General features: G+C 37.6%; 1 protein-coding gene across 1 annotated transcript in view; it reads left to right on the top strand.

Moving 5' to 3' along the window:
- The window catches only part of LOC102821848 (chromosome unknown open reading frame, human CXorf22), a 106499-nt gene that overhangs the window by 20429 nt on the left and 71373 nt on the right, over positions 1-14697 (top strand). Inside the window, 4 exon segments of the mRNA XM_006870156.1 lie at positions 872-1032; positions 2845-2972; positions 5572-5810; positions 13165-13354. Coding sequence (XP_006870218.1) covers positions 872-1032; positions 2845-2972; positions 5572-5810; positions 13165-13354 — 718 coding nt within the window.

The raw sequence follows: 14697 nt of genomic DNA on the forward strand, positions 1-14697 counted from the left end.
TTTGAACCTTCTGGCGCTGTAGGATATTGCACACGCCAGACACTCCTTGAAAACCCTATACATGGTTGCTGTGAGTCAGAATTGACTCAATGGCACATAGCAACAACAAAGTAACCAACAAATAAATGGAGTCCTGGTGTACAATAAGCACTCAACCACAAGGCCAGTTTAAACTTCAAGGTCTGCTGTTCAAACACACCAATCACTTCTCAGAAACCCTATACAGGGTTTCTATGAGTCAAAGCCTACTGGAAGGTGTTAACAGCCAACAATACCCAACAAAGGATTCCTGGTGTGCAGCAGGTTAAATGTAGGGCTGCTAAAGAAAAGGTCAGGGTTTTGAACTCACCAGCCACTCCATGGGAAAAAGATGAGGCAATCTATTTCCATGAAGATTTACAGCTCCTGAAAGTCAATGGAGCCAAGTTCTACTCTGTCCTACAGTGTGACTATGAATCAGAATCAACTTGACAGCGATGGTTTGCATTTGGTTTTAATAACAAAAAAAATTTAATTATTCGAAATATTTTCAAAATAAGACATTAGTTCATGTATTTCTAAGAGTAACTTAAAAAAAACCCAGTGAATTAAACTAACACTGATAGTAATAGATACCTGAAATAAAACAGGCAAGTAGTTCTTACAGATCAGTGACTAATGGGGATTTCTAGTCTCTATTCTCATCTGTTTTTCAAATAGCTCTTTAAATTTGATGCTGTATCATGGTCACATTTGTGTATAAGTGTTATTTTAAAGACCTTTAGATTTCCTCTATGATCTAGGTTCTGAAATTTCAGTAATTATTGTATGACCTCCAAAATATGGTAATCTATTTATATTATAGTTTTTAATTTCTGATTTTATATTATAGGGTACAAACATTCGACAAAGAACAGATGTTGCTTTAAACAATCTCACCTACATAAGTATAGCGAAAAACATAGATAGTACTTCTTTTATCTCCTGTGTTCCAAATGATGGCGTTTTACATGCTTATGAAAAGACCGAACTTGCATTTTGTTTTAGCCCAAAGTAAGTAGAAATTAATTCCATTTTAATGCTAATTATTAATGGAAAGTATACTATATATGTTGTTGTTGTTGTTAAGTGCCGTCGAGTCATTTCCGACCCATAGCGACCCTGAACAGGGTTTCTGAGGCTGTAAATCTTTATGGGAGCAGAAAGCTTCATCTTTCTCCTGTGGAGCAGCTGGTAGTTTCGAACTGCTGACCGTGAGGTTCGCAGCCTGATTCGTAACCACTACGCTACCAGAGCTCGTTATAATATATATATTCATCAAACTGTTTCAATACTTTTTAGTAAGACTTGTTGGGCATAAATGCAGGTTTTTGTTATGGATCTCAATATTTCTAAAATGGTTAATATTACAATATTTCTAAATATGGTATAAATATTTTACATTATGAAACCTCTCCAGATTTCATAGAAATCAGGCAGTGAAAGTGGAAGTTTTGGATTGTGGCCCAAAACCCTTTTGTGCAGCCAAGGCCTGGTTCTCTCAAGGATGGTCAGGAGATGATCAATGGAATGCTGTATGTTCTAGATACCTCCCAAGAGGTATAGGGTTCCTGCCAGGGCAAAGCGCTTACTGACTTGTGTGGCTGATGCTGGGGTCAACCACACATGCTTGCTGAAACTCATGAACTTTTAGGATGTATGCAAACATATTGTTGGCAACTCCATGTATTTGCTTGGGTTACATAATTTGCAAATATATTTGGAAATGTTATTTTTAATATATAATAGAACTTGCAGCTACATCGTGGTAGGTTGTTGTGCTTGTCAACAACTGATCCAATTGTACATCTGTTTACCCTGGTTGTGAGAAGATGATCTTAATTTACTTCTGTCTGTGGCAACAGGGTCACTTGGAGATATCAGTTGCTTGTTGATGACTCAGTTGTATCTCAGTTTAAGGAGAGTAGGACATCAAGCAATTGTTCTCCTTAAACAATTTACAATTGTGTTATTAATGATACTCTCATACAAGCCAGATGCCAAGATGCAATATACTTTTTTACATTTTTGATAATAGTGGGTAGATGTCAGTGAACCTGTAAGATTCTGTTTAGTACATATGTCTTTGAACTTTCCAATATTGTTTTTCATGACAGTACATTGATTTCATTAGAAAGTCTAACGTAGACATTCAAAGGTTGAGTATGATTTAAAGACTCAGTTAAATATTTTTAAACATGGTATTTTTAATCATGTCTAATATTGCACAGCAGGCTTTTGTGACGTTATTAAAGTATCCACTGAAAATAAAGCCTGATCTTTAGGTAAGACAGGTAAAGTTAACCAATGAGCAGAACTTTGGGTCTTTGGTCCTACTTCTATTCTTTCCGTCCACCCTTTTCTGTTCTCTAAACAGATTGGTCTTTCAGAAGATAACGCTAATATGTACTTAGTCCACTGGGAAGGCAAGATCTATAATAGAAGATTGTTTTGTTTTTGTTTTTGTATCATACTGGGAGACTATTTTGTAGATTTGAATAGAGTCCTTACACAGCACGAGACTATGCCTGAAAACAAAATCCTTCACAAAGAAAGTGGCATCTGAGTTGTACCTTGAAGAATTAGTATATAGTAAATTAAATTACTCTTGCAAATAGTTCCTTGCACTGATTTTTCTGAGTTTTCCTTTCTATGGGCAAGTTTCTCCGTTTGTGCAGTAATTTTGAAAAATGAGTAAAAGTTATATTTTATTTACTAACTTTCATTTGCTTACATAGTTGTAAAGATTGGGTTGCTATTATCACCTGACAGATGATAAAATGTATCACCTTTGTTGTAAAAATATCTGACTGTGAATTTTTACAGACTCATTAAGAATAGCAAAAATGATGCTGACCCCTCACACCGGCAAGACTATGCTGTCTTTTTGAGATTTGAGTCTGTAGGAAGTAGAAGTGGAGATTTGAACGGTGATGACAATGAAATGCACACAAGTAAGTGGGAAATGAAAATAATAAACATATAGTAGTTTAAATTGTTGAAAATCTGAGCATTAATATTATAGAGACAATTGAACAACCATGTATAATTACAGAACAGAATGAAATGCAAACATATTCAAGAGAACTTAAAATGTCACTTGTGACATGTTAAGAAAGACATCAACCTCAGAATAATTTACACAATATTTTTGCTAGCTAAAATATAGACTTCCTGGTTTTCTTAAACCTGTTCATCCTGAAGTTTTTTTAGTCTCAAGAAATGGCAATTCCATCCTTTTAGTTGCTCATTCCACAAACTTTAGGGTCATCTTTTATCCCTCACTTGCATTTATATCATAAATTCAGTCTCTTCAGCATACTTTGTTAACTCTACCTTTAGGCCTATATCGAATCTGACCATTTCTCCTCATCTATCCTTCTATCACCCCAGTCCAAATTTCCATATTAATATTCCTGGATTCTTACAGTGGCTTCCACACTATTTTATCTGCCTCTGCCCTTGTCCCACTGCAGTCTAATCTCAACTCAGCAGCCACAGTGATTTTTTTAAGCTTAAATTTGATGATCTCAAAAGCTTCCAATGGTGGCCTTCCTCACCTTTTCAATGGCTTCAAGCTCCTACATGACCTGACTTCTGAACTCATGCTACTGCTTTCCTCTAGGCATTGCATATTCCCTGGTATTTCTTGATCAAGTTAAGCACTTGGTGTTCTCTATGACTGGAATACTTTCCCCTTGGATTTTCATGTGACTTTCTTCCAGACTCTATATCTATGCTCATCTATCTTCCTATCAGAGAGGGTTTCCTACATAAAATAAAGCCCCATGACCTTGTGTTCAATCTGTCTTCCCCTACTTTCACTAATTCTCTCTAAAATACAATCTATGAGGGTAAGTAAAAAAGTGTTGCTACAAAATCATATAAATCTTTATTTAAAAAAAATCAAAATGTGAAACTATTGTTTCTCAACATAACTTCCATTTAAACCTATAGATTTCTAAATGTGATAGTTCCATCTCTCTACTTGTTGTGGCACTGTGGGTTAATGTGCCAGACTGCAAAGTCACTTTGAGCTGTAAGGTTGGTGGTTCAAACTCACCAGTCGCTCCGTGGAAACCCTATACAGGGTCACTATTGGTCAGAACCTACGCAGTGGCACTTAACAACAACGACAACCTTTCCCTGGAGCCTTGGCATGGTACTGTGGGTTAATGCATCGACTGCAAAGTCAGCTTGAACCACAAGGTCAGTGGTTCAAGCTCATCAGCTGCTCTTTGGAAACCCTATACAGAGTTGCAGTGGATCAGAACCAACTCAACAGCACTTAACAACAACAATCTTTTCCCTAAAGAATTCTGCACTCTCCGATGTATACCATGTCAAAATGACAGTTTGGGCATCCTATTGTTGTTGTTAAGTGCTATTGAGTTGGTTTTGACCCGCAGCAACCCTGTATAGGGTTTCTGAGGAGCAGCTGATGAGCTTCAACCACCGACTTTGCTGTTCAAACCGACTTTGCAGTCCAGTGCAGTAACCCACAGCACCACACCAGGACTCCTTGAGCATCCTAGAAGGACATACATTATGTCCCTTTTAAATGTTTGTTGAGTTTTAGAAACAAAAAGAGGTCTTGAAGGGTCAAGAACAGAGCTGTAGGGTGGATGGGGTAAGGTTTCTGAGTGAAATTCGCAGAACAGTCCCTTGCTACCCTCAAAAAATGGGCAGGTGCATTGTCATGATGGAAAAAACAATTTTCAGTGCAAATGTCCTTGTTTTTCTCACCATTGCAGATTTTCATTTTCTTAAAACTTCTTCCTAATAAGCCCCCGTAATCGTAGTGTCCTTAGAGAAAATCTATCAAGATTCTCCCCTTGGAATCCCCAGAAACTGGCTCCATAACCTTCTGAACTGACCTCTCTACCTTGAATTTAACAGGCTCTATATAGATCCCCTTGGAAACCACTTTTATTTTTAAGGTACCCCAAGAAGATAAATAAGTGTATTTCTGAAAGAACTTTTCTGCAGCCATCTACTGACTGCAGAGATATGTATTAATTTGTTTTGTTGGGGAATAAACCCTAACCCTAGCTTGTATGAACTGAAACCCTAGTAACGATACTTTTTAACTTAACTTTGTATTATTTATTTGTTTACTATTGATGTCACCTCACTAAAAAGTTGTAAAGTCCAAGAAAGCAAGGATATCATTTTATTCACTGTTGTAAACCCAAGGCCTAGAAAAGTATGTGGCACCAAGTGAAGACACTCATTAGTATTTGATGAGTGAAAGTTTGAATAATAAACTTTCAGATGATGTTATTTAGTCTGAGAGAATGTATTCTGGATTCTCTCTCTCTCCATCTATCTATATATACCTAAATAGTTGTTAAGTGTTGTGGAGATGGTTCTGACTCATAGTGAGCCTGTATAAGGTTTTCAAAGAGTACCTGGTAGGGTTTGAACTGTTGACCTTGTAGCTTACAGTCCGGTGCTGATCCTATAGCATTCTGTGTGTGTGTGTGTGTGTGTGTGTGTGTGTATATATATATATATATATATAATGTTCAACAATTATTCTTGTTTTTACAGATAATCAATATCAGAAAGGTTTGGAAGTAGCATTGACAGGCTCAGGACTTCCTGTCTCATTACATATTGAACCAGAAAAAGTTCTTAATTTTTCACCTTGTGTCATGGGTGAATGTTCAGAGAAGCTATGCATCATACAAAATCAATGCACATTACTCCCTGTGGTATATCAATTCCAAAGAACGGCACATTTTAAATTTTTTCCTGAAAGGGGCAAGATTGATGAAGGATGTACGCAGGTAAGATAATTATTCTTCCCTTTCCTACTGCTTCAAATATTTTCAGGTCTGCTAAATTACAATTCAGAAGATAAAAACTGCATTTATTCTACCAATGTTTCTCTTTTGTGGTCTAGTTATCCATGTCTTGACCCTCGTACAGAATCCATAATTATTTGCTAACTTCCCACCATGTACCAGGAAAATTATTTAATGATAATATTTAATAAGCATGTAAATGCAAAACATGGATGGGCTTCAGGAATGTAAAATATGTTAAAAGAGAGCTGTAAACAAAATGATGTCAAAAAGAGGAAAGAGTGTGTACTACCATCCGGGTAGAATGCTCTTCATGGAAGAGTAACATGTGCGTTAGGCCTTAGAGACTAAGTAGAATTTTGAAATTTGAAACTGATTATATCTAACTGACCTAGGATTTGTACTGCTTGTGGAAATCAGACAACTGGATTATTAAAAGATCTCCTAAGATGTAGTTGTTGTAATTGTTAAGTACCGTCTAGTCAGTTCTGATTCATAATGATCCTGTTTAGAATTTCCAAGGAGAGGCTGGTGGGTTTGAACTGCCAACCTTGTGGTTAGCAGTTCAGTGCTTAATCTACAGTGCCACACCAGGACTACAAGATGTAATAGAAACTTGTTATTACTTTTGACTGATCATCATTTAAATCGCATTTTTATGCTTGTATGGTCTCATTTTGTGAGTTTTGGAGTAAGACAGCTATTCACAGCCTACTGTGGAAACAAAAAAGGCCTGAGTCTCACCCTTTCTGGATTCTTTCTGGGCACATAATTCAAGATTGTTCTGTTACATATTCCCATGAAGAAATTTGAATCTGAAGTTAAGAAAGCAGAGAAGCAGATGGTGGTGGTCAGTGATGGTGGTGCCGACAGTGGACCTGTAATGTTATGACCTAGGTTTCCTTAGTTTTCACTTATTTTCCAAGTCTTACTCTATAGTTTCCATAACTCTTTGAGTCTTCCACAATCCTTCTAGTAAACAGTAGGTTTCCACTGTTTGCAACTTTTAACTCTTAGTGTCAGCTAAAACTTCTTAACAAAAATTGGTTAGCCTAAATATAAATAATGCTGCAATTTTCAGGTCCTGAACACTTATTCTTTCTTTTTTTTTTCTTTCTGTCTTTCTTCCTTTCTACCTACTTACCTACTCTAAAACAACATTTTGTATTGGATATAAGGGTTCTGACATAAGGTATGAAATATGAAATATTGAAGAGTACTGTTACAGATAGAGACAACAGCATTATCAAAAATAAGAATGAAGAGAAATTGTGGGATGTTCAAGGATTAGTCAAAGTCTGGTTTGTCTGCTGAACATGCAGGGATGTAGTTGGACATAGAGTCAGGAGGCTCTAGGGTCATCAGCTTGTGAAGCTTTAAAGTAAAGAGTTTGGACTGTGTTTAGTAATCCTTGGGAATCTACTAGAGTTTTATGAGTGACATTTTAGGTAATTGTTGTAAGATTGATTGAATGAGAAAATATTTATAGCAGAAAGAACTTCTAAGAAGCTCCCAGGCTACCATAATAACACATAGGAAAGATGTGAAAATAAATAATTAAATAAAAGCCTAGAATAAAGTGGCAGCAGTACAAATTAAAAGGAAGGATAAAATTATTCATAAAATAAAAGTTATAGGGAGAAAAAAATGAAAAAAGCATTAATGAGAGCTCTTCGATAGTGAATTTTCTCTCTTAGGCTATAGTGATTTCTCATCCTGAAAGGGCCGGAGATGGAAAAAACCATTGACAGAAATGCCATGTTGTTGTTGTTAAGTACTGTTGAGTCAGTTCCGACCCATAGGGTTTCTGAGGAGTGGCTAGTGAGCTTGAACCGCCGACCTTGTGGTTCAACTCAACTTTGCAGTCCCATGCATTAATCCATAGCCCCACACCAGGACTCCAGAAATGCCATAGATGGACTGAAACATTTCACTGAGAGTTGCTTTTGGTTGGGTTTCCCAGATTCAAACCCTGAGATGATGATTCATGTGTAAGTTATATAGTAATGAAATGCTCCCAGGGGATATTGGTAAGCAAGTATGATAAATGGGGAAGGGAAGAGAAAGAAACCAAAAATAGTATGTATTTTCAGACAGAAAAACATCAAAACCAAACACAGTATTGTTGAGTTGATTCTGACTCATAGCAACCCTAATGTACAACTGCCCCCATAGGGTTTAGGATTTCCAAGGCTGTAAATCTTTATGTAAGCAAAGGGCCACATATCCACAGAGGGCTATAGTTCAGCTGGATCTTGCAAGAGAACTCAGACCTATTGAGTTACAGCTCAGGGATATTCAGATCTAAGGCGAGAGCTGGCCCTTTGTTGGTCATTCATATGGAATACGAATATGAATATGAGAGTCTAAGATCCCTAGATAACACAAATCATTTGTGCTGGAGTCTTGGTAGGATAAGCACAGGACTGACTGCAAGATCAGCTTGAATTACAAGGTCGGCAGTTCAAACTCACCAATAACTCCTCGGAAAACTTGTATTTGGTTGCTGAGTCGGAACTGATTGGACGGCACTTAATGATAACAACTAACTTAAAGAATCAGCACTGGACTTCGAACCACAAGGTTGGAAGTTCAAACCTACCAGCTGCTCCTCGGAAACTCTATATAGAGGGTCACTATGAGTCTAAACTGACTCGCTGGCACTTAATAACATCAACTAACCTAGAGGTTGGCCGTCGCAACACACCTAGTGACAATGAAGGGCTGAAATTTGACTTCTATAAAGATTACAGCCAAGAAAATCCAACGAAGCTCAATTCTACTCTGTAACACATGGCATTGCCGTAAGTCATAATCAGCTTCATGAGAGTGGGTTTGTTTTGGGGGTATTGTGTGGAGGTGGGGTGGGGTGGGGGAGTGGGTGATTTATCTAAGAATCATTGGTTAATGACACTGGAAAGTAGGAGATAAAAACTCCTAGGCACATCTGAGTTACTTGATGTTGTTAAATGCCATTGAGTTGATTGTAATTCATAGCAACCTTGTATAGGGTTTCTAAGGAGCATCTAGTGGGTTTGAACTGTCAGCTTTGTGGTTTGCAGTCCAGTGCTGATCCTACAGTGTCACACATATGGCGATAAAAATGGATTCAGTAGCCCCCAGTGTTAGGTGTTAAAAGTCAAAACAAATAGGAAGAAAGGGACTAAAAGACCTAAAAAAGATCTGAGGATATCTGAGCTGAGCACCAAAGTTAGCTGCTACTGTAGTAATTAGTTGTAATCTCAATGAGTATTCTGTGCAAAAAGTACAATGTTTCAATAAGCTTGAGTATGTAATTAAAGGAAACTATTTTTAATCACAGGACTTCTTAGTTTTTAATATGCTAACATACATTGTACAGGGTTGCTATGGGTCAGAACTGACTTGACGGCACTTAACAAACAACAACAACAAACATACATTGTAAATCTCCCACTGAAGGGTGTGAAGAATTTCTAATTTTTTTTCACTCTTTCTCCACTTAAATTGTTGGGAGGATTCTTTGGATTTAGAGTTAGAAAACCAAAAGGGAAGAACACAGTCAGCATTTCTCAAACTGGGGGAACTGAAGAAAAAATTCAAGCCTCGACTTTCGTTATTGAAAGATTCTCTGGGCAAATTGTTGAATGATGCAGAATGCATCAAGAAAAGATGGAAGGACTACACAGAGTCATTGTACCAAAAGGAAATGGTTAATGTTCAACCATTTCAAGAGATTCCATATGAACAAGAGCCAATGATACTCAAGGAGGAAGTCCAAAGTGCATTGAAAGAAGTGGCAAAGAACAGGGCACCAGGAATTGATGGAATAAAAATTGAAATCTTTCAAGAAAGTGAGGCGGCACAAGAGGCATTCACTCATCTCTGCCAAGAAATTTGGAATACAACTATCTGGCCGACTGATTGGAAGAGATCAATATTTATGCCCGTTCCAAAGAGAGGTGACCCAACAGAATGCGGAAATCATCGGACAATCTCTTTGATATCTCAAGAGAGTAAAGTTTTGCATATCTCAAGCGAGTAAAGTAATACAGAAACGGCTGCAATCATACATTGACAGAGAACTTCCAGAGGTTCAAGCTGGATTCAGAAGAGGCCGTGGAAAGAGTGATATCATTGCTGATGTCCGATGGATCTTGACTGAAAGCAGAGAATACCAGAAAGATGTTTACCTGTGCTTTATTGACTATGCAAAGGCTTTCGATTGTGTGGATCATGACAAGCTATGGACAACATTGAGAAGTATGAGTATTCCAGAACACTTAATTGTACTTCTAAGAAATCTGTACCTAGACCAAGAAGCAGTTGTTCGAAGAGAATATGGGAACACTGAATGTTTTAAAATTGGGAAAGGTGTGAGACAGGGTTGTATTCTTTCTCCATACTTATTTAACCTGTATGCTGAGCAAATAATACGAGAAGCTGGGTTCTATGAAGAAAAATGTGGCGTCAGGATTGGAAGAAGAATCATTAACAACCTGCGATATGCAGATGATACAACCTTGCTTGCTGAAAGTGAAGAGGACTTGAAACATTTACTGATGAAGATCAAAGAGCACAGCCTTCGATATGCATTACATCTAAATGTCAAGAAAACAAAAATCCTCACCACTGGACCAATAAACAACATTCTTATCAATGGAGAAAAGATTGAAGTTGTCAAGGACTTCATTCTTCTTGGATCAAACACTCATAGAAGCAGCAGTCAAGAGATCAGATGATGTAATTGCATTGGGCAAATCTGTTGCACAGGAACTTTTTAAAGTATTGAGGAGCAGAGATGTCAGCTTGAGGACTAAGGTGCGCCTGACCCAGGCCATGGTGTTTTCAATAACCTCATATGGATGCGAAAGCTGGACAGTGAATAAGGAAGATCGTAGAAGAATTGATGCCTTTGAGTTGTGGTGTTGGAGGAGAATACTGAGGGTACCATGGACTGCCAAAAGAACCAAAGATCTGTTTTGGAAGAAGTGCAGCCAGAGTGCTCCTTGGAGGCCAGGATGGCTAAGCTTCGTCTCTCATACTTTGGACATATTGTCTGGAGGAAACAGTCGCTAGGGAAGGATGTCATGCTGGGTAAGGTGAAGGGTCAGAGAAAAAGAGGAAGACCCCTAACAAGATGGATCAGCCAGGTGGCATCACTGATGGACTCAAGTGTGGCAGCGGTAGTAAGGTTGGCCCAGGTTCGGACATTGTTTCATTCTGGTGTGCATGGGGTCGCTATGAGTCGGTTCTGACTCGATGGCACCTGATAACAACAACAATTCTTTGGCACAATCATTAATTCTCACCAGTATGTTATTTTGGAGAGTAAAGAACAAGTCTTACACACTTTGTGTGCTCCATGTTGTTGTTGTTGTTAAGTGCCGTCAAGTCGGTTCCGACCCATAGCGACCCTGTACAGGGTTTCCGAGGGTGTAAATCTTTTTGGGAGTAGAAAGCCTCATCTTTCTCCCACGGAGCAGCTGGTAGTTTCGAACCACTGACCTTAAGGTTCGCAGCCTGATTCATAACCACTACGCTACCAGAGCTCCTTAGAATGCAGTAAAGGGGCTTGAATATTGAGATGAAGGTCTTGGATACAGCATCCTATAGTATACTTAATTTTTGCAACCTAGTTGGATGAGAGAAAGAGAGGAACCAAGAATGACTTGAATATTTTGAACTTCAGTTATGATGCAAATGTTGTGTACATTGAACAGAATGGGAAAGTCAGAAAGAGGAAGTTTAGGAAAAGGGAGGGAGAAGGACATTCAAACAAAAATTTATTTAAGAGAATATGTAGAGTATAAGATATGATTAAATTGCTATAGTAATCCCACCCACCTAAGAGCAATCCCAAAAATCTTAGTTGCTTAAAACAAGAAACATTTTTCTTTCTTATGAGTAAACAAATTTCTATGACTATGCTGGACTTGTCTGAAATCATTAAATTTTATTTCTAGGTTGCATGCCCACCCAATCTCTTCTCATGGTGAATCACTGGAGGACAAAGGTCTTATACAAACCACAGGAACACATTTAATCTCTTTTCATATTATATCTGCTGACATTTCTTTCATGTGCCAGAGAAAATTGTATAGCTAATCCCAGCATCAATTGGGCAGAGAAATACACTTCACTTAGTCTAGTGGAGATACTATAAATTCCAATGATAAAGGACAGGGTTATATATGGGTCTATTTATGTCACAGGAAGGTATTAAAGAATTGGGAACTGTAATCCAGTCAACCCCAGCTTCTAAATGGTAATGATTTTTTGCGGAAGTAAAAGTTAGAAGTAAAACTTTCTTCATGGCATACTAATGTGTCACTGTTTGTATCATGTGTTGGATAGTGTGTGTCACTGACCCCATAACAAACAAATTATATCGGATTTTTTAGTTACTAGTTTCTGCCTTCCTCCTGTTAATGGTTTCTAGTCAGATACCATTGGATGACAGCTGTACTTGAATAAATTGTGTTTGTTATTGCAGTGAAGGAGAATACATACCATGGGGAATGGTGAGGCATCTCAGTATGAGGGTAGTAAACTGATACAGTTGCTGCCAATTCCAACTCAGTGGTGATAACATGTTTTACAGAGGAGACCTGAGCTCCATAGATTGTCTTGGTTGTAATCTTCATTTTAATCTTTGTAGGAGATCACCAAGCCTTATAACTCTGCATAGTTTACCTTCTGGGCACACAGCCCAGTGTCAGCCAGAGTGCTGGATTACAGCTTTCTGAGGTTTTTCTTGGACATGTACACTGTCCTGCACATGTGTGCAGTCATCTAGATACCCAAGAATGTGCCAGGTTATTTTTTAAGCATTCTATGAATATCTTGTTCCCCAGGTGTTTTTTTTTAAAACAAAACAAAACAAAACAACAAACTGGTAATTCCTGCCTCAGGTTGATGTGAGATTCAGCAATTATTATACTTTTTGTTGTTGTTTGAAAATAAAACTCTGGAAAAATGGTTGTTCACACAGTAAACTCTGGATCAAGTCAGATAAAAAGAAGACTTTAAAATAAGTTTTTCATCTAGCGGCCATATATCACAAAGGAGAACAAATGGCAGGTATCTGAAAAAAGTTAATTTTGACAGTTTTTGCCTGTGTTTCCTTTTATGGAGAAGTGGATTTCTGGAATTCCTTACTCCACCTTTCTAGAAACGGTTTAGTATCATTGTTATTAGTTGTTCTTAAATAGCTTTCAAATCCTGAATATTTTAAAAGTTAGTATGCACTGGATGTGCTGTTTCCAAAACACTTTCTTGTTTCCATGATAATGTAACTTTCCTTGAAAGTTTAAAAACAATTAATTGGTAACTTTTTCTTTTCTTCTTCCTTTAGAGTATAACATGTTCATTTACTCCACATCAAGTTGGAAGCTTTCAAGTGAAGCAAACCATAGAGATTATTGGCCTAGTGGCAGACAAAAATTTCCAAACTTTGTCAATGAAACCTTTTCATTATATACAATTAGATTTCCATAGCGTCTGCAAGCCTTGCATCAAGAGAGTTGTGATGAAAATTAATCCTGGTATGTTATTGTGGTCGCTCACTTGTTTTGTTAGCATAGGATTATCTTAATATATTAATTCACATAATATTAATATATTAAATGCAGTCAGTTCTAGTGTTTTCACCTTTTAACTTTCATTAAAATCATCTAGAAAACTTGTTAAAATACAGATTGCTGCTCTATGTCTCAACATCGGCGACCCTTGGTAATACTGTGGGTTAGGTGTGAAGCTGCTAACCATAAGGTTGCCGATTGAAATGCACCAGCCATTCTGCAGGAGAAAGATGAGACTATCTACTCCCATAAAAATTTGCAAGTGCTGTAGGATCAGCACTGGACTGGTAACTACAAGGTTGTGGTTCAAACCCACCAGTCTCTCCTTGGAAGCCTTTGACCTGGTGGGTCGACTGGTGACTAGGCAGTAGTGGGGTCCAATACTATATATTTCTAACAAGTTTCAAGAAGAAGCTGATGTTCTAAATATCACATTTTGAATAGCATTAGTCTGTTGCTGTGTGCCAGTGAGGTTTAGGGCTGGCTGTTAGTGAACCAATACGGCAGATTAGAACAGTCCCATAGAGTTTTCTATGCTGTAATATTTATGGTGTGGCACTGTAAGATAAGCACTGAACGGCTAACTGCTAAGTTAATCATTCAAACCCACCAGCCGCTCCATGAAAACCCTATATAGGGTTGCTATGAGTCAGAACTAACTCAATGGCACTTTACAACAACAATACTTATGAGTCCTGGCTGGCACTGTATGATATGCACTGGACTGCTAACCATAAAGTCTGTGATTCAAACCCACCAACAATTCCTTAGAAACCCTGTATAGGGTTGCTATTAGTCTGAACCTATTTAATGGTACTTAAATACAACAATACCAGGTCTTATTTCCAGTGGAGCCTCTAGTGGGTTTGAACCACCAACTTTTTGTTTAGTTACTGAACTCTTAACCATTGCACTACCAGGGTTGCTCTGCATTGGTTTACTCAACTATAAAAAGAAAGAAATGTTGTAATTCATTTTTGTTTTATTCTATTTTTTGTTCTAATCTATAATATAAATTGTTTTTTTACAATGTACCACTTTTTTAAATTGTAAAACTATCAATAGCACAACCTTTACCAGTTCAATGTGTCTCATGGGTACAAATCAGTGACATCAATTACATTCATCATGTGTGCTGTTGTCACTAGTATTTGTTGCCATGTTTTTCATCCCTATAAACATAAACTCAGTGTTTCCTATTTTTTTGTGCTGTTTATGTCACCTCATCCTCAGTTACCTGTTACACACTGAACCGTATGATGCTACTGAAATTCATCTCTTTTTAACCTACAAATATCTGTTTCCCA

This window comes from Chrysochloris asiatica, unplaced genomic scaffold (genome assembly GCF_000296735.1).
Source record: "Chrysochloris asiatica unplaced genomic scaffold, ChrAsi1.0 scaffold00139, whole genome shotgun sequence".
NCBI lineage: Eukaryota > Metazoa > Chordata > Mammalia > Afrosoricida > Chrysochloridae > Chrysochloris > Chrysochloris asiatica.